General features: G+C 37.1%; 1 protein-coding gene across 1 annotated transcript in view; it reads left to right on the forward strand.

The window, feature by feature from the left end:
- Window positions 1-22,665, forward strand: part of KIF5B (kinesin family member 5B) — a 46,253-nt gene extending 23,588 nt beyond the window's left edge. The window contains exons 14-26 of the mRNA XM_052650397.1: window positions 1,076-1,282; window positions 3,159-3,302; window positions 10,032-10,220; window positions 10,878-10,995; window positions 11,705-11,766; window positions 11,863-11,972; window positions 12,993-13,094; window positions 13,826-13,886; window positions 13,996-14,067; window positions 14,428-14,532; window positions 15,600-15,816; window positions 16,327-16,453; window positions 20,198-22,665. Of these exons, the coding sequence (XP_052506357.1) occupies window positions 1,076-1,282; window positions 3,159-3,302; window positions 10,032-10,220; window positions 10,878-10,995; window positions 11,705-11,766; window positions 11,863-11,972; window positions 12,993-13,094; window positions 13,826-13,886; window positions 13,996-14,067; window positions 14,428-14,532; window positions 15,600-15,816; window positions 16,327-16,453; window positions 20,198-20,204 (1,521 nt within the window). The 3' untranslated portion in view covers window positions 20,205-22,665. The remainder of the gene's footprint in view (window positions 1-1,075; window positions 1,283-3,158; window positions 3,303-10,031; window positions 10,221-10,877; window positions 10,996-11,704; window positions 11,767-11,862; window positions 11,973-12,992; window positions 13,095-13,825; window positions 13,887-13,995; window positions 14,068-14,427; window positions 14,533-15,599; window positions 15,817-16,326; window positions 16,454-20,197) is intronic.
- Window positions 22,666-24,822: the final 2,157 nt, after the last annotated feature.

Below are 24,822 nucleotides of genomic sequence, written 5' to 3' on the forward strand. Positions count from 1 at the left end.
CGTTCTGGGGGTTGGAGCAAAGACATAATTTCAGTAAGTAAGCAGTGTCTGAAAAGTGAAAGTGAAAGTCACTCAGTAGTGTCCAACTCTTTGCGACCCTATAGACTATACAGTCCATGGAATTCTTGAGGCCTGAATACTGGGGTAGGTAGCCTCTCTCTTCTCCAGGGGATCTTCCCAACCCAGGGATCGAGCCCAAGTCTCCTGAATTGCAGGCGGATTCTTTACCAGCTGAGTTACAAGGAAAGCCCAGGAGATGTCTACCATCAGTCAAATTAATCCTGGTTGAATCATCTTATTTTTTTCTACTCTAGTAGCATTGTTTCTCCAAGGGGCACTGGTATCATTTGCATAATTCTTCATTTATATTGTTCTGTCCACTTTACAGGACAGTTGGCATCCCTGGCTCCCACTTCTAAGTGGCATTAGCACTCTCCCCCTTTAGAAAACTACAAATTCCAGATGCCCCTACTTCAAAGCAACTGACCCACATGATCTCAGTATCCTCCTAAGAGTCTCTTGGCTTCTTCCAGTTTAGATTTTATTTGCTGATATCATGTTTTCCTCAGACATAGCTCAGATGCCACCCTCTGTTGCCCAAAGAAAACCTAAACTTTTAAAGCATCTACTCATTTCTTTTTTTCTGTGCATGGTTAGGAGCCTTGTGTGTCTTTTTCTGTTAGAGTGCACCTGACAATAATTTTCCTATTCTAGCTCCTCCTCTGTGAATACCCATCCAGAAATATCCCCTTTCCTTACACTGCCAAGCACTTTGTCATGTCCTGTCTCCATTATGGCTCTAACATTTCATTTCGTATTGCATTCGTTTGTGTATCTGTCTTCCACTAGATTTTTCCATCTCCCACAGTGTTGAGCACAGAATGTGCACACAGTAGGTATTCAGTAAATCTGTTAAATGAATAAATGTTACCATGTATAGTAATGTCCACATTTCATTCCCTTTTTGGTGAGCAACTGATAAAAAGTTTGTTTTTTTTTTTAACTTGTGTATGTTTTAAAAACCAGTTACTCAGTGTTCTTTGGATAAAATAGATATTTTTATTCCTTCCTACAGCTTCTGGCATCTACCAGAAGAGATCAAGATAATATGCAGACTGAACTGAATCGCCTTCAGGCAGAAAATGATGCCTCTAAGGAAGAAGTAAAGGAAGTTTTACAAGCCTTGGAAGAACTTGCTGTCAACTATGATCAGAAGTCTCAGGAAGTTGAAGACAAAACCAAGGAATATGAATTACTTAGTGATGAGCTGAATCAGAAATCGGTAGGATACAATTTTTTTTCTTAATACTTCGGTAAAGTATTGTTAATTGAAAAGTTACCTGAGTAACTTATTTCTGTAAAAGCTTAAGACTGATAACATCGATTCTTCAAGAACTCAACTGTCAACTTTATTTTCTCCTATATATGAAGCTTTAAGGTGGAGGAAGAGGGTTATTTTTTTAGTTTTTAAAGGTCTATTAATATGTAATTAAAGTGGTATTTTCATTGGCTACATATTGGCTACTCCAGATATTCTACTGTTCAAAGAAAAAAAAGTTGACTACTAGTTGCCCAGTAAAGTTATTAGCCAACTGTTCAAACTATGATTTTTAAAATGTGCACAAAAAGCAAACTAGCAGGATATATGACTTCACGTAACTTATATTTTGTTCACTGTTAAATTTCTAATACCTGGGCCAGTGTCTTCTGGGACAGTGTAATAGCTTCATCATGGTTCCCCAGGAAATGAAGATTTTTGTTTTCATCACTGTAAGGCAAGAATCCCTGCCCTCTGGCAGTGATGCCAGAAATAGTATACAACTGTGACTGCTTCTGCGATATTTTGAGCATCACCATGGATGAGCTCTCTTTTTCTTAAAGTTTCGTTGTTAATGCTGGCTTCTTGCTTAGAAATCATATTTAAAGTTGGACATAGGATCAGTGCTCACTAGTTGTTTCCTTGTCACATCAAATGTTTAAAGGAAAGCAATCAGCGCTATGAAATGACAATTTTGAAAGCCTTTCTGCTCCTGGAGAAGTTCCTTTTCCCTTTTTGACCTCCCAAGTTACATTTAGCTTGAAGTTATAATTAATACCATGGAAATCAAAATACCTTTATAACTCGAGAGTTGCATTATTAGCAAACCTAATTTCTGTTTGGACAAATGATAGGAGTTTCTTAAAACTCTGTAAACTGTAAGCTGGTTCTTAGCCACTGATTTCAGCCTTTATGACTATTCTGTTTGTGTCCCAGTTTTAATATGAGCATTGTATTGGTAAGGAGTTAGAAACCCCTGAAGTGGTCTGCATCTTTTTATATACTTGAGTATTGCTGTTCGGTTGTTAGAGATATTGTCTGGTAATTTGGACTTGGTAGTATATTGTAGATCAAACTGAGTGAACTCACAATCTCCTGGTTTTCAGACACTTAAGGAAATGACCAGAAGAAATGAGCAGCTGAAACAATGGTATCTTTACTAAAAGATACTGATTAAAAGTCAATAACTTGCATTTAAAATACAGTATATGATCTGTGACACAGCTAACAGTTTTAAAGCAGCCAGATTCAGTTGAATTTTCAAAATTGTGGTGACTTTGTTGCTGGTAAGCCAGCTACTATTTTAAATTTATAATTATAGTAATTAAATTCATATAGTAATGCTACTTCACTGTCTCCTGGATAATTGCATGTATCATAGTACAAAAGTAGTAGTAATTATCAGGTGAATTCTTCTCAGAAACTAAATACTATATAAAAAGCAGATAAAACTTATCGGCCATCTAGAAGACTTAGCAATTCCATACTAACATATATTTTCTCAGACTGTTTCCAAAGGTAATAAATGAAAATCAAATCTAGTTAATTTGAAAGTTTTCCATTTCTAGGTAGAAAACATCCAATCTCAAAAATTTAGTGAAGTAATACAAACTGTCTGCTCTTGATGGAGCTACAATATGGCTACTTTCCATGCTCCTCTTAGGCCTAAAATACATTTTAAATTTGAGCTGAGAGCTAGCCCAGGACTCAGTAGAGAATTCAAGAAAATGAAAGCAGAAAATAATGGTTTTGTGAGTACTGAATGAAAATACCTGTCAAAATTTGAGTTGATCTTTCATTTAATAGATTTCACTGTACTTTTTGTATTTTATTCTATTAGGCAAGTTTAGCAAGTATAGATGCTGAGCTTCAGAAACTTAAGGAAATGACCAACCACCAGAAAAAAAGAGCAGCAGAGATGATGGCATCTTTACTAAAAGACCTGGCAGAAATAGGAATTGCTGTGGGAAACAACGACGTAAAGGTAATTGTAACTACCTGAGAGTAAGCATGATTATCTGTATAGAACTCACGCTTTCATTTTTCACAAAGTTCTTTTCATATCCATCATCTCCTCCTCCAAGACCCATCTGTACTAGAGGGTATTGGCTTCATTTTAAATAGATGAGGAAGAGGGAGAGGATAAAGGGTCCTCAAGGAGACATATGCTCAGTCAGTAGCGTTTATCTGGACTACGTGTTTGGTTTTCTTCTCTATGTAAAGATTTTTGCACTTAGAAATTATTGTTAATAAATTACGAAAGTGTGTAATTGAAACAATAGCTCCAGGAGTAAACTGTAAGTAAATTAGCTTCTGGTTGCTGTAAGTGTTTAAAAAGATAAAAGGTGAGCACTGCTAATTAATTCTTTATATTTGGAAATTTTTTAAACATACAGTAGTAAACAGGACAATATTGTGAACCTTAGAGTTAATCAGTTATCAAAATTCTGTTACATTTTTTCTTTTCTAATAATCTTTTTCAGGGTGCAGATACTTAGTTATATTAGCACTAGTGTGTAGTTAAAAAAAAATTGCAACCTGGTAGATTTTAAAACTTAAATAAAAAATACAAACTAGACTCTTAACTGAAAAAATGTGCACATAACATGAAAGGTTTGTATGTTGCAGTAGATATTTGTATGGACTTCCTTTTTTAAAATTAAAAGCTAATTATAGTGACAAGGAGAGCAAATTTATACTTGAGTTTGTAGTGAAAGTCAGCTAAGCAGCTCTGTTTAACAAGAGTTGGAAATGAAATAAAAGCTTTCACTGTGGAGCACACTTTCCTTCTGTTGTTATTCCGAGCTATTGTTTGTTGATGGAGGCAAGGATTCATTCTCATAATTGTGTTGTTTCTTAATGCTGGCTCACCTGATCAGAACAGAAAAGCGTTGTTAAACATTGAATGATGTGACTTGCTCTTTCTTCACTGTCAGTCTGAACATCCTGCCCTGTCTGTTTGCCGTGAAGTATGTGAGATTGATTACGTTCTGTTGGAATCTTCCGGGATAAAAAAAAGTAGATTTCCTTCATATTCTGAACACTGGAAACATGTTCAAAATTTCTTTGTAAATTTGTGGCTTGTTTTTAGAAAAATCCATCCATTTCATTGGAGAAGAAAATGACAACCCACTCAGTATTCTTGCCTGGAGAATTCCATGGACAGAGGAGCCTGGCAGGCTTAGTCCATGGTGTCACAAAGAGTGGGACATGACTGAGCAACTAACACTTTTCACTTTTTTCATCCATTTCATGTTCAAATAATTTAGTATGTGAAAAAGTGGTAAAGGTAGAGAAAATAAAGAGTAAGACTGGCTTATGTCTTATGGCACAGCCAGTGATAACCAGACATCTAAACTGCTTTTGTCACTAAACCATTGTAGTATTTGAAAACAAGTCAGACTTGCAAATAGGTAAAGAAAAAATGGACCCTCAGTATTCTTGGGTTTTGCAGGTTATTCTCTTCCTGTTAAACACATCAGTAAGCGCTGCTTGAGTTCTCCGTGTTTTGCATGTTTGGCATTATGTTTCACTCTTTGTGTTATACTAGTCTCTGGATTTTGATGAACGCATAATATAGATCCACCATTGCAGTATCAGAATCATTTCACTGTTCTAACAAGTTGCTTGTGCTTTATCTGCTCATCCCTCTCCCCTGAACCACTAGCAAACATTGATCTTTTTAACTGTCTCTAGTTGTGCCATTTCCAGAATGTCATATAAGTGGAGTCATACAGTATTAGCTGTTTCAGATTGGCTTCTTTTACTTCAGTTCAGTTCAGTAGCTCAGCTGTGTCCGACTGTTTCTAACCCCATGAATTGCAGCATGCCAGGCCTCCCTGTCCATCACCAACTCTGAGTTCACTCAAACTCATGTCCATCAAGTCGGTGATACCATCCAGCCATCTCACCCGCTGTCGTCCCCTTCTTCTCCTGCCCTCAATCCTTCCCAGCATCAGTCTTTTCCAATGAGTTAACTCTTCGCATGAGGTGGCCAAAGTACTGGAGTTTCAGCTTTAGCATCATTCCTTCCAAAGAACACCCAGGACTAATCTCCTCTAGAATGGAGTGGTTGGATCTCCTTGCAGTCCAAGGGACTCTCAAGAGTCTTTAACACCACAGTTCAAAACCATCAATTATTCAGCACTCAGCTTTCTTCACAGTCCAACTCTCACATCCATACGTGACCACTGGAAAAACCATAGCCTTGACTAGATGGACCTTTGTTGGTAAAGTAATGTCTCTGCTTTTGAATATGCTGTCTAGGTTGGTCATAACTTTCCTTCCAAGAAGTAAGCGTCTTTTAATTTCGTGGCTGCAGTCACCATCTGCAGTGATTTTGGAGCCCCAAAAAGTCTGACACTGTTTCCACTGTTTCCCCGTCTATTTCCCATGAAGTGATGGGACCGGATGCCATGATCTTCGTTTTCTGAACGTTGAGCTTTAAGCCAACTTTTTCACTCTCCTCTTTCACTTTCATCAAGAGGCTTTTTAGCTCCTCTTCACTTTCTGCCATAAGGGTGGTGTCATCTGCATATCTGAGGTTATTGATATTTCTCCCGGCAGTCTTGATTCCAGTTTGTGCTTCTTCCAGTCCAGCGTTTCTCATGATGTACTCTGCATAGAAGTTAAATAAGCAGGGTGACAATATACAGCCTTGACGTACTCCTTTTCCTATTTGGAACAGTCTGTTGTTCCATGTCCAGTTCTAATTGTTGCTTCCTGACCTGCATATAGGTTTTTCAAGAAGCAGGTCACATGGTCTGGCATTTACATCTCTTTCAGAATTTTCCAGTTTATTGTGATCCACATTTAAGGTTTTTACATGTCGTCTTTTAGCTTGATAGCTCATTTCATTTTTGTGTGTAAAAGAAAGTGAAAGTATTAGTTGCTCAGTCGTGTCTGACTCTTTCCAACCCCATGGACTGTAGCCCGCCAGGCTCTGTCCATGGAATTCTCCAGGCGAGAATACTGGAGTGGGTTGTCATTCCCTTCTCCCGGGGATCTTCCAGACCCAGGGATTGAACCTGGTGTCCTGCATTGCAGGCAGATTCTTTACCATTTGAGCCACCAGGGGAGCCCTTTTGTATGTAGGTCCACATTGGTTACCTCCAGTTTAAAGCTGCTGTAAACAGACATTCATGTGCAGGTTTTTCTGAGTACATAAGTTTTTGATTCGATGGGTTAAAATAACTAAGAGCATGATTGCTAGGTCATAGGTTAAGACTATATTAACTTAGTAAGAAACTGCCAAACTGTGTTCGAAATTGGCTTGTAGCATTTTTTGCTCCCACCAACAATAAAATGAAAGTTATATTAATTCACATCCTCACCAGTATTTGATGTCATCAATTTTTTGGTTAGAGCCCTTTTAACAGATATGTGACATTGTCACACAGTTTTGGTGTTTTGTTTTTAATTGAAGGATAATTGCTTTACAATATTGTGTTGGTGTCTGCTATACATAAACATGAATCAGTCATAGCACACTGTTGTTTAATTTGAGTTTTGGACTCTTATTTTCTTACCTTGAATTTTAAGAGTTCTGTTTGTGTGTTTTGAATAATAGTCCTTCATTAGGTTTGTGTCTGGCTTACTTTTTAATGAAGTCTAGTTTGCCATTCTCTTTCTTCATGGATTGTGGTTTTGGTGTTACACTTTAAAACCTCATCTCCAAACCCATGGTCACCTAGATTTTCTCATTTATTATCTTCTAGAAGTTTTTTGGTTTTGCATTTACATTTAGGTATATGATCCATTGGGAGTTCATTTTTTTCTATGAGTATTTACATGTGGATGACTAGTTTTTCCAGCAGTTTAATGAAAAGACTGTCTATTTTCCATTGAATTCCCTTTGTCCTCTGTCAGAGATAAATTGACGGTACTTGTGTATGCTATTCCTGGGCTTTCGATTCTTTTCTAATAACCTATTTGTTCTTTTGTCAGTACCATGTCATCGTGATAACTGTAGCTTTAGTAAGTCTTGAAGTTGGGTAGTGTCAGTCCTCCAGCTATGTTGTTCTTCAGTATTATGTTGGCTGTTTCTTTTAAGTGATAATACGAATGACATCAGAAAGAGAGGTTTTTTGTTTCAGATTCCCTTGTTTCCTCGTTTTGCTAGTATATTGGAAAGTGATTGACTTTTTTGTAAATTAATCTTGTATCCTGTAATGTTGCTATAAGGTCTTGTTAGTTCCAGGAGTTTTTCTTTAAACAGTCATGTCATCTGCACACAAAGACAGGTTTATTTCTTTCTTCTCAAGCTCCTTATTTTTAAGTTGAAGTATAGTTGATTTACAATATTGTGTTAATTTCTCCTGTAAACCAGGGTGATTGGTTTATACATAGATACACATTCTTTTTCATATACTTTTTCCATTATGATTTAGCACAGAATATTAAAGATATATCCCTGTGCTATACAGTAGGACCTTGTTGTTTATCCAGTCTATATATACTAGTTTACATCTGCTAATCCCAACCTCCCACTCCCTCCCCCCAACCCCCCACCCCGCTGCCCCTTGACAAATAGTAGATGATGCCCAGAAGTGGGACTGACTGCTGGATCATATGGTAATTCTATTTTTAGTTTATTTTGAGAAACCTCCATAGTGTTCTCCATAGTGGCTGCACCAGTATACATTCTCAGCAGCAGTGTCAGAGGGTTCCCTTTTCTCCACACCCTCTCCAGCATTTGTTATTTGTAGACTTTTTAATGTAGACCATTCTGACCAATATTAGGTGGTACCACATTGTATTTTTGATTTGCATTTCTCTAATAATTAGTGGTATTAAGCATCTTTTCATGTGCCTTTTGGCCATCTGTATTTCCTCTTTGGAGAGATGTCTCTTTTAAGTCTTCTGCCTCTTAATGGGGGGTGAGGTGTTTGTTTTGTTGTTGAGTTGTATGAGCTGTTTGTATATTTTGGAAATTAAGCCCTTGATGGTCTCATCATTTGCAAATATTTTCTGCCATTCTGTAGATTGTCTTTTTGTTTTGATTATGGTTTCCTTTTTGCAAAAGCTTGTAGGTTTGATTAGGTCCCATTTGTTTGCTTTTGCTTTTATTTCTGCTGCCTTGGGATACTGAACTTAAGAAAACATTTCTATGATTTGTCAGAGAATATTTTGCCTATAATCTCTTCTAGTTTTATGGTGTCATGTCTAATGTTTAATTCTTTAAGTCCTTTTGAGTTTATTTTTGTGCATAGTATGAAGGAGTGTCTTAACTTCATTGGTTCATCTAGCTGTCCAACTTTCTCAACACCATTTGCTAAAAGACTTTTTCCCATTGTATGTTCTTGTCATCTTTGTTAGAGGTTAATTGTCCATAGATGTGGGTTTATTTCTGGGTTCTCTGTGCCAGTATCATGCTTTTTTGCTGACTGTAGCTTTGTAGTATTATCTGAAGTCTGGGAGGGTTATACCTCCTACTTTTTCCTTAGGATTGCTTTGGCAATTCTAGATCTGTATAAATTTTAGGATTATTTAGTTCTGTGATGAATGTCATGGGTAATTTGATAGTAATCCCATTAAATCTATAGCTTACTCTGGGTAATATGGCCATTTTAACAATATTAATTCTTCCAGTTCAAGAACATGGAATATCTTTCCATTTCTTTGAATAAACATCAGTTTCCTTTATTAATGTTTTGTAGTTTTCAGCATGTAAGTCTTCTGCCTCCATGGTTTAGGTTTATTCCTATTTTATATGTTTATTGATATGATTTTAAAGGATACCGGGGTTTTTTACATTGCCTTTCTGATATTTTATTATTAATGTAAAGAAATGCAACCAGTTTCTATATATTAATTTATATCCTGCTACCTTGCTGAATTCATTTGATCAATTCTAGTTTTTGTGTGGATTCTTTAGGGTTTTCTATATATAGTATGTTATCTACATATGATAGTTTTGCCTGTTTCCTTTCAGTTTGGATATCTTTTGTTTCTTTTTCTTGTCTGATGTGGTTAGAACTTCCAGTGCTATATTGAATAGAACTGGTGAGGATAGGCATTCTTGTCTTGTTCCAGATGTTAGTGGGTGGGTCAGGCTTTTTTTTTTTGTTTATTATTTTTGTGTTTTGGGGTTTGGGGAATTTCTTTGGTCATACATGTGGCTTGTAGGATCTTAGTTCCCCAACCAGGGATTGAACCCGGGCTCCAGCATGAAAGTGAGTCCTAAGCACTCAGCCACTGGGGAATTGACCTGAGCTTCTTATTTTTTGACACTGAATATTGTACTGGAATTTTGTAATGAAACTCAGGAAAGTTACTAAGGAATGTGCACTGACCACAGTTCCTCCTTAGTGAACTTAAAAGTCATTCTTTGCCAACCACCTAAACCTCATTATTTGTTAAGTTTTGAACCGGACTTACACATAAACAGTAAATTTACTGAGCGCCTTTGAGGAAGAAATCCACAAATTGAAAGAGACAGAGTTCATTAGTTTTGTTTGTTTATATGTTATATTTTTTTCCCTGTAGGCATGTGTTAACATTAAGTTTAGAAGGTAAGGAAGGCAAAAATTAAGCTCTCCTTTACTTACCCTTTGGTAAAAACAATATTTAATAAAAAGTTCCAAACTTCCTACAAATGTTGAAGAATATTAAAAGTATTTAATTTTGTTTAAGATTTTAGAACCTAATTGGGTAAACACACACACAAAAAGACTTTTTTCATCTTTCATTTCTATTTTTCCTTTTCTCACAGCAGCCTGAGGGAACTGGCATGATAGATGAAGAATTCACTGTTGCAAGGCTCTACATTAGCAAAATGAAGTCAGAAGTAAAAACCATGGTAAAACGGTGCAAACAGTTAGAAAGCACACAAACTGAGAGCAACAAAAAAATGGAAGAAAATGAAAAGGAGTTAGCAGCATGCCAGCTTCGTATCTCTCAAGTATGTGTTACAGAACAAACCTTCCTCATTTTTTTGAACAGCCACATATAAATTTTATTTATTGTTAAAGTTCTATGAAAAATGACCTTTTGTAGGTTATTTTGAGTAACAACATAAAGCAGTTAATTCAGCTACTTTCTCCTACTCTAGCTGCAGTGTGGTAACAAGAATGATTTAACCGGGTTATATTTGGTGACGTATATGTTAAGTATAGGAATTTACTAGAAAGCAATGGCTGATGACTATTGAATCTGGAATAATTCTAGCATAAGCAAAACTGCAGGGCCAGTTATATGGCTTTGGCAACTAAATGGATGAGACCATTCAGCAGGATAGGAATTGGAGGAGAAAGGTAGAGGTTAATGTTAGTTGGAGATAACAGTAAGAATATTACTTCATAAATCAGCCTTTAAAGTGCCTTATTTTGTAAGTGTTAGAAACTGCACAGATGACCATTTCATGGATTAAATTCTTTATCATTATAAAAACTTGCCCCTGAACATTTTGGTCTTAAGTATCTTGTTCTATAAGTTTATTTTATGTTTAATATATTGATAAATCTTGCTTACTCTCAAATATTCTGAACAACTGAGTGTGTATGAGAGGTTTGCCTCCATTCATTGGCTCCACTTCATAACAGTTTATTTTCCTCAAAAGCATGAAGCCAAAATCAAATCATTGACTGAGTATCTTCAAAATGTGGAGCAAAAGAAAAGACAGCTGGAGGAGTCTGTTGATTCCCTCAGTGAAGAGCTAGTCCAGCTTCGAGCACAAGGTACTCTCTTCCAGTTATTCATGAGTTATATCTATGTTATGAACTGTTACTGACTTCAGTATGATTGTAGTAAACATATTCACACTGATGGAGAATACATTAGTAGGAATACAGACCAATTGGAATAGTAAATATTACATTTTAGTGTGGCTTTGAAACATATTTTTGAAATTGTTTTTGAATATGGAAATAACCAATCTAGGAATTTCTAAGTTGTGTGTGTGTGTGCGCACGTGCATGTGCACGTGTCCTGACACGGGACTGAGAAAGCTGTCTTGTTTCCCTACACATGGTAGCCCATCTATTCCAGAATTTGGCAAAAAAAAAAGAAACCGTAATATCAATACAGAGAATATAACTACGGTTACTAATCAGTATGTCCTGAGTGAAATTTACTATGTGGCATTTGGGTAATTTAAAGTCAAGTACTTTTAAGCAAAGTTGTTTAGTCAGTCATGTCTGACTATAGCTTGCCAGGTTCCTCTGTCCATGGGATTTTCCAGGCAAGAATACTAGAGTGATTTGCCATTTCCTTCTCCAAGGGACCTTGCCCACCCAGGGATTGAACCCATGTCTCCTGCTTTGGCAGGAGGATTCTTTACCACTGAGCCACCAGAGAAAGCCCATTAAGGAACCTAGCCTCATAAAACCCATTGGCCCCTTGATTTGTATCAAGAATCTCTTCTGTTTTCTCTTCCCACCCAAACAGAGAAAGTGCATGAAATGGAAAAGGAGCACTTGAATAAGGTTCAGACGGCAAATGAAGTTAAGGTAAGTTTGGTGTAACATTGGACTCTAATGGTTTTAATTCATCATTATTAATCATGATTAATCTGACTTAAAATCATTTTCCCCCAATTATTTTAGCAAGCTGTTGAACAGCAGATCCAAAGCCATAGAGAAACTCATCAAAAACAAATTAGTAGTTTGAGAGATGAAGTCGAGGCAAAAGAAAAACTTATTACTGATCTTCAAGAGTAAGTGTGCTTTCCTTTCTTCTGAGGTAGTAGAAACTAACTTGGAAAGACTTAACTGTTTAGACAGGAAGACATAAAGGGTCACTGGTGGGTAATGTTTCTAAACTGCATTTTTCTTTGAAACAATTTTTGACTTGAAAATAAAGAATCTTCATTTGTGAGTGGAACTTCTAGTTCCAGTGGAAGTTTTTGAAAATTTTTCTTAGGTCTTTCGATGTAATATTCAATAAAAAAAAAATTCCCCAACTTTAACCATTATTTCAGATACACATCACTGTCTTCTCCAGATCCTTTCCTTAACGTTTTTAAAAAATGATTGTTTATTTTAGGCTGCATTGGCTCTTGTTTGGGGCATGCAGCCCTCTCTAACTGTGGTGCATGGCTGTAGGGAGTCTGGGCTCTGTAGTTTGTAGCACTCGGGCTCTCTGGTTGAGGCATGAGAGCTCAGTTGCCCCACGGCATATGGGGTCTTAGTTCCCCAACCAAGGATTGAACCCGAGTTCCTCCACTACAGGGTGGATTCTTAATCACTGGACCACCAGGGAATTCGTGAGAAAAACTTCATGAAAATTGTGGGTTTTAAAAATGTTTCTTTTAATAGAAGTGGTTGTCTTAGTTTTTCTAGAACATATTTTTCTTACTTCCACAGCCATGCATATATAGCATAGGATTGATAGAAATTTGAGGTCTTTGACCAAATCATGATTTGAGTAGGAGGCAAAGGAGAGTAACAAAAAATGATGACAAAGCTTGGGGCATCGAATTTTTTGTTAATGAATTTAGGGAAAGAATTCAGGAGAATGAAACATACGAAATCAAGATGTGGTTTCAGACCAAACTGAAAAATATATGGCTGAATGTGGCCATATCCTCTTTCTGTCTCTGTCGACAGCAGCCTAAAAGAGGAGGCCTGGTGTATGTGAATGGTGGGACTACAGAATTTAAGACTTTGAAAATTTTTAATTACAGCATTCAGAAAATGATGATTTTGATCTTGTGAGGTGTTTTTTATTTTGTCAGCCAAAACCAGAAAATGATGTTAGAGCAAGAACGCCTGAGAGTAGAACATGAAAAGTTGAAAGCTACGGATCAGGAAAAGAGCAGAAAACTACATGAACTTACGTGAGTAGATGTTTTGATTCAAGTTTAAAAAGAAACTAAATTAGAGAATTGCAGGCATTGCCCTGTTATATTCAGTGGATTAATGTTTCACTTTGTGTAGGCGAAGAGGTGTTTTTCTTAAACCTTCTGAGTTGGTTTGTTTTATATCTAAAAACATACAATGCATTCTTGTACTTTAGTGAAACCAAGGTCTTATATTTCACTGATAATTAAGATTCAGATTACTTCAAGATCCATCATAAAAACAAACTTAAAGCATGACATTTAGAAATTTAGATTTCAGGATCTGCCACAAAAACTGTTTTTGTCAGATTTGATCTTGCATAAAAACACATTCTTTTTTGTCTTCAGTAATTTATAATCTGTAATTTTCCTTTAGAGTTGTTTCTGATATGCTGTATGATAATACATATTCTAAAATTCAGAAAGAACCACTCCTTATTCCTTAAATTCTGCCACATATTCTTTCATCTCTCCCATTGCTATATTATGACAGTTCTTTCCTGATAACCTATAGATTTTAGAAGATTATAAGGCATATAGAAATTTCTTTGAAAGGCTAAACATTGGTAAATTTTTTCAAAATAAGATCTTTTTCATATATGAATTTAAGCATTGATCCTGTCAGATAAAAATATTTGATTGAATACGTGTACTAAATAAAACTAGAACTTATGGACTCAAAAGTTGAGCCCATATTTATTGTATTTGTATATTCTCCTACTGTTCAGGGTTATGCAAGATAGACGAGAACAAGCAAGACAAGACTTGAAAGGTTTGGAAGAGACAGTGGTAAGAAAAACTTGGAAATAAATAGGATTGGGGAATATTAATGGATTCTTCTCCTGGTTTTAGTAAATTTGAAGACCAGCTTCTAAAAATACTGCTTTCTTAATTCAAGGCAAAGGAACTTCAGACTTTACACAACCTGCGGAAGCTCTTTGTTCAGGACTTGGCCACCAGGGTTAAAAAGGTAATAAAATAATGCCAGGGTGGATATTGATGTAGTGGTGCTTGTTGTTTTTGTTGTTCATCGCTAAGCCATGTCTGACTCTTTGCAACACCATGGACTGCAGCACACCTTGCTCCTCTGACCTCCTCTGTCTCCCAGAGTTTGCTCAAATTCATGTCCATTGAGCCAATGATCCTATCTAACCATCACATCCTCTGCCACGCCCTTCTCCTTTTGCCTTACAGTAGTGCTTTCTGTGTCTGATTGTATTCAGAAGGGAAATAACTTTACATTGTCGTAACAGTTTTGGTAGTAGTTAAACTTGGACCTTTTATTTGATCCAGTAATATTTCTTCATAGCATTGATTGATCTTTTTCTAGAGTGCCGAGATTGATTCAGATGACACAGGAGGCAGTGCTGCTCAGAAGCAGAAAATCTCCTTTCTTGAAAATAATCTGGAACAACTCACCAAAGTCCACAAACAGGTAGTAAAGAGTCTATTCCAGTGTCGCTGCAATAAAAACTGAGGAGTGACAAGCATTTGAATCTTAAGGGTCCTAAGGATTTTCATACCCTGAGCCATTCTGTTACTCTGTCATGCAATTATATAAATAAACCACTAGCAATTTTTACATTAGTTACTATTTTTAACAGCTTTTTATCAACAGGCCAGTGAAAAGATGGGTTGTTATTTTCTTTGTAGGGCTTCAGATCTGTCAGTTTCCTTAATTTATTTATGGTCATTTTTAAATCTCTGGGAGACAAGTCTTTAAGTTAAAATACCGTTTGTTTGTTTGTTTGTTTGTTTCTGTCTTCATACAATTAATACCTCAGAGTGTGAAATATATAAAATAACAAGGCAGTTCACTTTTTTTTGTAAAGTAGGGACTTCCCTAGCAGTCCAGTGGTTAGAACTCTACATTTCCGTTACGGGGGTCCAGATTCTATCCCTGGTCAGGCAACCTAAGATCCCACAAGCTGTGCAGTGTGGCCCCAAAAGAGAAATACTTACTGTGGGGTTTGTTTGGTTTACTTTTTTCTTTTATTAAGGCTTGACAACATGATTCAGTTACTTATTTTTTAAGCTCCGTGGCATACTTAATTGTCGTATGCCTTTGTTACTGTAAACCTGGTGTTTGCACTAGAGTGAGATTCAGGAAATTTTAGCCTTTCTTTCAGCACTTACTAAGGACTTGTTAAGTTTACGTTTAGTTGTGGATCTTACTGTATATAAAAGGATTTTCATGTCCACCAGGTGAGTCTCTTAATGAAGAGACCTAATGCTGTGTTATAACATATTGTCATGGGGGAAAGAACAGTCACCAGCCCCTCAGTATTGAATGAAATTATATTTGGGGGGAGACATGTGAGTATATTTATAGATATATGTATTATCTGCATGTGGCTGCCTAAGTTAAACTAGCTGTGGGAAAACCTTAACATAAAATGTAGTGTTTGTTTTTTTTTTTTCCCCAAGAGAAGTTTCTAAATGTTTATATTTTTGCAAATCATCAGTAAAGCCAGAATCCTTGTTTTCTGTGCCTTCCTTTAGCTGGTACGTGATAATGCAGATCTTCGCTGTGAGCTCCCTAAGCTGGAAAAGCGACTCAGAGCTACAGCTGAGAGGGTGAAAGCTTTGGAGTCTGCGCTGAAAGAAGCCAAAGAAAATGCATCTCGCGATCGCAAACGTTACCAGCAGGAAGTAGATCGTATAAAGGAAGCAGTCAGGTCAAAGAATATGGCCAGAAGAGGACATTCTGCACAGATTGGTTAGTAGGATGTGATAAACCCATGAAACTTTGGTTTGAATATTTTTATTTACTTAAGAATGTAATCTGATCTGTCATATGGTATTTGTTAACATTTTCTAGTTTACTAGAGGGTGGCACTGTTGGGAGTGAAGAGCGTTGAGGCATAGCCACCTTAGCAGGGGAAGGAGCTAAGTCAGAACTAGGTGAGCAAGACTGGTCAGGTTTAAAGAAACTAAGAAGAGTACTGTTATTAAAGCAAGAAGAGACTTGCAAGAAAATGTCATCCAGTATCTCGTGCTTTAATTGTAAAGCAGTGATAACAGGAATAAGGTTTTTAAGAGGTTATTAAATTTAACCTTTCAACAAGATTTTTAAGGATTGTGTAGGTCCTCGACAAAAGGATGTAACTGAAAAGAAAAAGAGAGATGGAAGGATTTGCTGAGAAACAAAAAGCCAAAGAAAAAACCTTTGGGAATTTGTTGTAAATAAAAAGAAGAGACTAAAGTAAGCATTTGTTTTTCATACTAGCTAAACCTATTCGTCCCGGGCAACATCCAGCAGCTTCTCCAACTCATCCAAGTGCGATTCGTGGAGGAGGTGCATTTGTTCAGAACAGCCAGCCGGTGGCTGTGCGAGGTGGAGGAGGCAAGCAGGTGTAAGCTCCCCACGACACCCGCGGGTTTGTGAGCTCTCTCTGGCTTCTGAATCACAGCTATCCATGGGAGGTGTTCAGCCACTGGTGGTGGTTAAAATACTTTCTGGATTCTAACATTAGTAGCTTGTTTTCTTTTTATATATGGGATTCTGAAAGTAACTTACCATGGTTTCCGTTAGAGTTTTTTCATAATTCAGATCATAGTATCTGCATATTCAAATTTGTGTTCTTAATGTTTTTAACCTAATATTGGGTCATTTTTTAAAAACTGTTACTTAACTGTTATCTAGTATAAATACCATGGTTTTATGGCTATTTTACTGGATATTTAATTATGTTAATTTTTTCTTTCATACGTGGGATTTTCCAGTGTTGAAATTTTCATGTATGAAATTTGAAGTAATGAAACATCTTTTTATACCTCCTTACTTTCAGATTATTTCCAGAAGATTCCCATAAGTGGAATCACAAGAAAGTGAACATTTGTAAGATTCTTGACACATATTAACACTGCTATTCCATGACTATGCTAAATTACATCATAGCCCAGGACACTGTCTATTTTGTTGCATCTTTGCTGGTATTAATAGTTTTTAAATGTCCAGTTTAATAGGCTGGAATAAGCATCTCATTGATTTGTGAATGAAATGTTTATTGGCCCATTTATATAATTTTTTTTTTCTGGGTCCTTTGCCGTTTTACTATTGTGAGTGGTTTTTCTGACTGATTTATGAGTTCTTACTTGTTTCTTTCTAAATACAAGTAATAGCTGTACCCGGTCAAAGGATAGACAATTATCACAAACCAAGAAAATAGATCTGGAAATGCCACCCAATATATATATCCTTCTGGAACTTTCTTTAAATATAACTTTTAAATTAGGAAGGTTAAAATATAAATAACTGTAACATACTACCAGTATACTATGCTATTCTGAATATGCTGATAGCCTGATTTTTTAACTTGGCAATATATTGTGAACATTTTCTTAGTACAGCATGACTAATTATAGCTGCCTATTATTTTATCAGATTTAATTCTTAGCAAGTCCCAAGTGTGTAGGTGGTTTGGAAACTAAGGAAACTAAAAAATACAGTATAATTATGAGATACTTTACTGGTTTTGTTTCTGACAAACACTAAAGTTGTTTTATTTTAATCTCCCTTGTTTTTACTTTGTCATTTTTGCATAACATTGGCTTGCAATTTGAGTAGAATATTAAGCAGCATTCTGGAGAATTCACATTCCCATAAATTTAATACAATTTTTAGTCCACATAATAGAAGTTTCAAAAGAGAGTGACACAGTGAAAGAGTTAATGGATATTGGAGTCCACCTAAGTTTGAATTCTGATTTTTTTACTTTTAAGAACTTGAGCAAGTTACTTTTTTAACAGTTGATTGCTTTTTTTCACTCCTTTTTAAAAACTGTTAGGCATAAAAGTAAATTATGAAGTTATGACCCATTTAATGTATCTCTGAAATAAAAATTTTTCTATATACCTCAACATTATCACAACTGACAAAATATTTTAATATTATATCAATCCATATTTGCAGAGAAGGCAATGGCAACCCACTCCAGTACTCTTGCCTGGAAAATCCCATGGATGAAAGAGTCTGGTAGGCTGCTGTCCATGGGGTCACTAAGAGTCAGACATGACTGAGCAACTTCACTTTCACTTTTCACTTTCATGCATTGGAGAAGGAAATGGCAACCCACTCCAGTACTTTGGCCTAGAAAATCCCATGGATGGAGGAGTCTGGTAGGCTGCAGTCCATTGGGTTGCTAAGAGTCAGACATGACTGAGCAACTTCACTTTCACTTTTCATTTTCATGTATTGGAGAAGGAAATGGCAACCCACTCCAGTGTTCTGGCCTGGAGAATCCCAGGGACAAGGGAGCCTGGTGGGCTGCCGTCTATGGGGTTGCACAGAGTCGGACATGACTGAAGCGACTTAGCAGCAGCAGCAGCAGCAATCCATATTTGGAACTTTCTGATTACTTACTGATTTTTAAATCTTTTACAGCTGGTTTGTCTAAACCTGGGAATAATCCAGAACTGATGTTTACATTAGGTTATTTGCCTTAAGTCTCTCTTAATGCTAGAATAACACCCCACCCTCTTTTTTTTTGTTTGTTTAATGACATTGACTTACTAAATAGAAAAGGCCAATTTTCTGGAGCATATGCCACCTCTGGTGTGTTTGCTTGTTTCTAGATGCAGCTGCTGTGTTCCTCTGTTTCCTGTTTATTAAAAGCATTTATTGAATTCTTGTGCACATTTTTACAGGATTACATTGTAGGTGGTTTGTGTTTAATATTGTGTCATATCAGCAAACATTACAGTGGTTGTCCTGCCTCTGTTTTTCCCCCTTTGGATTAATAACTTGTTGAGCCTCTTTATTAATAAAATGAAAGTCATTCTTGAGAATTATACAAGTTAAGGCATCACTACCTAGTACAGAGCAGATGCTGAGGAAACGCAAGCTGCCTTTTCTGAAATTGAAGGTGGGCAAAAGAATTTTCAAAGGATACATATAAATAAATACAGGTAAAAGTTTATCTGTTTTGAATATTGTCCTCATGTTAAAAGTCACATGTGAACTTTGAACTCCTGTCTCATTTGCAGATAGCATAGTCCATGACCTTTGTTAAGTAAAGCTAGGTTTTCGCAGCAGATTGCTGATCCAGTGTAATGACAGCGCTTAAGCACTTGAGGGAGTTGGCTAACCTAGCTAACACAGGTTTTCAAGACTTGAAGTAACTATAAAAGTATGATTACGTACAGGTTTGTTTCATTGCTGGTCCAAAGGATAATGGTTATTATTTTTAAAAATCTTCGAGTGATCAATCTTAAGCCCAGATTGAGGAGTATATGATAACTACTTTGTAGAGATTTTTTAATTATTAAGAAAAGCATTTCAAAACACTGGATTTATTTTGGGGAGAGATGGCAATGTATGAATGACAGTGATACTCGTAGTACCAGTTTTACGTGGCTGGTTGGTTCTTCTAGCTGCATGATGCGTTGGACAGGTTGAGGTTTTCTAATAAACACAGAGGTAGATAGGCAGTGGATTACAAGGATGCCTTCAGGTAACTCCTACTGGGATTGTTTACTTTTATTTTATTTTACTTTCTTTTTTTTTTTTTTTCTTTTGGCCACACCTCACGGCTTTTGGGATTTTTAGTTCCCTGACCAGGGATTGAACTTTGGGCCACAGCAGTGAAAGTGCCCAGTCCTAACACTGGACCACAGGGGAAGTCTCTGGGGTTGTTTATTTCATTGTTGCCTTCTGTAGCACATGTACTTTGTGCTTATTGGTACACCCCACCCCTTTTTGTTTTTCACAGCTACCATGTATGTAACATTGCTAGTTAATTAGTGGTCCTTGACTTAATGTCACTGACACTGTCTACTGACTGGCATTTTATTGACCATCTTTTTCTTTTAAAAAAAACTGTAATTTATATATCAGCTTACTCAAGTCTTGGGGTAAGTAAAAGCAAATGTAGGGTTGACTTCCTTTCAATACTGTACTGTCCCTAGACAGCTCTGCTTAGGAGACAAATAAAAGGAAAAGAAATAAAAGCATTCATTGTTGCAATCTTTTTAGTTTTGGGGGAAGTGGTCAAAGCTGTTGGTTAACTGTTTTTAAACTAATTGGTGTATTTCGTTTCATTCTTTTCAAACACAGGTTTTGTATAAATAATATTTCCTCTGCTTTTTTCCATCTTCAGGTGTTAAAAGTAATTGAAGTATGAAGAGGACGTAATTCAATGACTGTAGCCTGTATCCCTTGGGAACTCTAGAATTATAACGTTTTTTAGTGTATAAATTGTACCTGGCCTGTACAGCTGTTTCCTACCCACTCTTGTAAACTCTGCTGCTTCCCAACACAACTAGAGTGCAATTCTGGCGTCTTAGGAGGGAAAAACGACAGTTTATAACTGTGGCCCTATTTATTACACAGTTTGTCTTTCATGTCTTAAATTTAGTCTTCACTGTGCCAAGCTAACTGTATCATATAGGACTGTGCTTTTTGTACTTGTTCGTGTTTATTTTTTAATCTTAGTTTAAGTTACCTAGCTGCTACTGCTTGTTTTTCTTTTCTTATAAAATAATACCTTATTTTAGGGGAAATGGAACTTTTAGATTAAATGTCTTAAATTTTACCACTTACAACACTACATGCCCACAAATTATATCAGGTCAGTACTGTACTTAAAAATCCTTTGAAATGACTTCAGAGTTAAAATTACATGCATCATCTCTGAAGTTTGCTTCTGCAAACTACTCTCTGAGCACTGAAACCTTTAAAACTGCCTAACTAGACACTTGAGACTGGGCAAGGCTACTTAATTCTCTTGTGAAATGCCTACTGCTGAATTATCTTGAATAGAAATATTTCACACTATCAAAAGCAAATCTTTTGCTTTTGTTTAAGAAAAACAGTTTGGAAAAGAAATTCATTTCTCTTCTTCCCAATGCTGTATACACATAGCTTGATGGAATGGAAACACCTTGCTTTGTGAGCCTGTTAGTTAATATATATTAAGAATTGGGTGGATAATAATCTGTCAACTTAATATAATGAAATGAACTAAGATATGGATATTATAGGATTAAACATAATTTTATATTAGTACTGTATTGGTTGATCTAAATTTATAGCATTTGGAAGTTGAGAAAACACGTGGAAGGATGGGACAAATAAATGGCGAATTTATAAATATATAGGTAAATTGTGGTCTGAAAATCCCTGAGGTGTCTTTAACCTGCTACACTAAATCATACACTATGACATACTTCTTATTTAGTCTAGGAGTAATAAATTATTTGCAAGTCACTAATAATCCTCAAATTATTTTGTTGGCGGTAGCTGGTAATTTTATAATTACGTGTATCTGTTTTTGCCACTTCTTCCTCAGATGATTAAACTAAGTCAACAGTTTATTTTAGAAACTATAAAAGTAATAGGGAAAGAGATTTCAATATTTGCTTCACCACTTGGGAGTGGGTAACTGCAACTGTGTTAGCAGAAATTTGCAAAGACTGGGGATGTAAAGTTACTCAGAGGAGAAAGCTGGAAAGTTCTGTGTTAGGATCTGGGTGGCAGAATTAACTTTTTGAAACAGTTTTATATACAGATATTTGTATTAAATTTGGAGCCATAGTCAGAAGACTCAGATCATAATTGGCTTATTTTTCTATTTCCTTAACTATTGTAATTTCCACTTTTATAATAATTTTGATTTAAAAGATAAATTTATTTATTTTTTTAACAGTCAAAAATCCTTGCTGTTCTGATCTGCAGCAACCTTTAAAATGATTGTATTGTTTTTAGGCTTGATCAAAAGAAACACTCCAAAAATTGAGATGAAAACTTGTAGAGCGGCAAGACTGAAGCAATGCAGTTAACTAAACCCGTGCTTCCGCCTGTTGGTGGTGATAGTTTTCTAAATGAAGAAATGTTTGGCTGCGTGCACACAGACATTTGTATTTTGTTTTCAAATGAGAGCTTGCTTTTTGGGGCAGTATTCTTAAATGAAGCAGAAATTTTTTTCTCTCTTTTGTCTGAATATAGGAGTTTCTTTCTTGTAAGATGTATCACAGGTATTGGTGCTGTGTAACAAACAATGAATTGTAACTTGTGTGTGGTTCAGAATACACAATGTTAGGGTTTTTAAAATATCTCAATGGGTTTTTCTATTTATAATTTCAGACTTTCACAAAATGTACAGAGAATTTCATAAATTTGTTTTAATTGAACTGCTTTTGCTATGGTAGGTCATTAAACACAGCCTTTACTCTTATAAGTGAAAATTTCTGATCACCTGGAACATTGATACTTATTTCAATTTACAGGGTCTTTTTTTTTTTTTTTGACTAAATAAATTAATGTTCGTCTGAATGGCATTGATAAATGGTTCAGAGAAGAAACTCAGTGAAATGAAAGTAATATTTATTCATGGTGATCAGTTAAATTATTTGCCTAATTTAAGAAAACTACTGTGTGTAACTCAATTTGGCAGGAGATGATAGAAGAGTCTGAGTCTGCCTGTGGAATACGTTGGTTTCTTTTCAGTGCTTGAATATACATGCAGAGATAATTGGTTTGGGAAGACGCCATATAATTTTAAGTTGACCTGCATGCTGTAAATGTCTTTTATGTTTAAATAAAAAGGAAAAAATTTTTTGAAATGCAGTGACTTTCTTAAAATGTGATTCAGTGATATATCAGGTTGATTTTACATGACCAAGTGGCCTTTTTTCTTGACAGAATAGTCACTAGTGTGTCATTATGTTTAGTATATTTTGTTTCCTAATGAATTGCATGTGCTTTGGATATCAAGTATTAAACAGGCTAAAGAATTAAGAGCTAGAAATGAATCATCAATCTATTACTTTACTGAACTGTGATAAGGACATGTCACTCTGTTATTCTTCCCCCAAAACCAAAACTGATCATGAGAAAAATACCACACAATCCAAATAGAGGGACATTCTAGCAAATACCTGGCCAGGACTCTTCCAAAGTGTCAAGATCATGGAAAACCAGGAGAGACATATCTGAGGGGACTCTGGAGACTTGACAACTAGATGCAGTGATGTGGTATGGTGGCCTGGGTTGAGCCCTGGAACAGTAAAAAGACATCAGTTGGGGCTTCCCTCTTGGCTCTGTGGTAAAAAAAATTCACCTGCCAATGCAGGGGAGGGGTTCAATTCCTGGCCTGGGAATATCCCACATGCCGTAGAGCAACTAAGCCTGAGCACCACATCCATTGATCCTGTGCTCCACATGAAAAGAAGCCACCACAGTGAGAAGCCTGTGCACCAAAACTAGAGAGTACCCCCCATTCTCCGCAACTGGAGAAAAGCCTGCACAGCAAGGAAGACCCAGTACAGCCAAAATTAATTAAAGACATCAGTGGGGAAACTGGTGAAGTCTGTTAGCAGTGGTGTGCTGGCTGACTTCTTGTGATCAAGGTGCAGTGGTGATGGAAGATAGCACTGTTAGGAGGAAGAGTTTGAGGGGATTCTCCGTATTACCTTTGCTACCCTGCTTTAAGTTAAAATTACTCTAAAAGGTACATTTGCTGATTTTTAAAGCCTCAAAGAACAGGAGACAACAAACTTTAACATTTGGGGCAGGAAAGCAACCTCAGCAGACCCCAGAAACCTGACTGGACAAGCAGTGGGGAATGCCAAGAAGCAACTTGGTATTCCCCTTGCCTCCAAAAGACCCCCCAGATGGTCACGAACGTGACCTTTGGTAGGTCTGGAAGTAGCGATAAAAGTAGCCTGAAATGGGACTAATTGAAGGTCTGTCTGAACTGGAAACAGTTTGACCCCTGATGCTGGCTTCATTGCTGCACAGCTTGGCGACTGCCTCTCCCAACACGCTAGCATGATCCTGTTATCTAGAGGGTAAAGGAGAGGGTGTCTGGATAGAAGAGCCAGGAATACTTGAGTGTGCCAGTTAGTGATGTATGATGCCTCTCCTTTCCAAATCTACCTTTATTATAGAGGACGTTTGACATGCACAGAGGGGAGGAAAAGGGAGAAGATGGCCATCTGCAAGCCAAGGAGAGGCCGGAAGAGCCCTCACAAGGAGCCAGCCCTGCCCACACCCTGGATTGCAGCTTGCAGCCTCCAGAAATGAAGCCATCCATCTCGACCTCACCTTGTCTGTGGTGCTTGGTTTCCCCAGCCCCAGTAGACTGATAGGATGGCCAACATGGGCAGTGAGCTGGACCCTCGGTATTTCTTTTCTCCTTTCTCAGCTCTGGCGTGCTTTGGTTTCCTCTTGGGTTTTGTTTTGTTTTAATATTTGTTAGTCTCAGCTGCGTCAGGTCTTAGTTGCGGCACACAGGCTTCTAACTGTGGCATGGGCTTAGTTCCCCCAAGGCATATGGGATCTTAGTTCCCCGACCAGGGATTGAACTTGTGTCCCCTGCCTGCATTGGAAGGTGGGTTCGTAACCACTGAACCACCAGGGAAGTCCTGGGTTGGTCTCTTGTTAAATACCATCCTGTCATCAGTGACATGAAGGGGGTTTCAGTGTGGGCGGCACCCAGGGTGCACAGTCCCTTAGCTTGTGGCACTGGTCATGTGCCCACCCTTCTGGCAGCAGGCTGGGTCTCCTGTGTCCTGTGTGGACAGGCATATCCTGTCCACCTGATCAATGGTCAGGGGTGGGAGGTGGGTGGCCTTGGACCACCTAGATCCCAGCGAAGGTGTTTCCTTCTGCCTGGTCCCAGCCAGCATCTTGACTTGGCCTGACCACCCTGCTTGCCTAGTGACTGTGGACCAGCTGTAGCCTGGGAAACCTAGCAAGCCTCTTCACCATCCCGTGGGCAGC

This window comes from Budorcas taxicolor, chromosome 13 (genome assembly GCF_023091745.1).
Source record: "Budorcas taxicolor isolate Tak-1 chromosome 13, Takin1.1, whole genome shotgun sequence".
NCBI classification, from domain to species: domain Eukaryota; kingdom Metazoa; phylum Chordata; class Mammalia; order Artiodactyla; family Bovidae; genus Budorcas; species Budorcas taxicolor.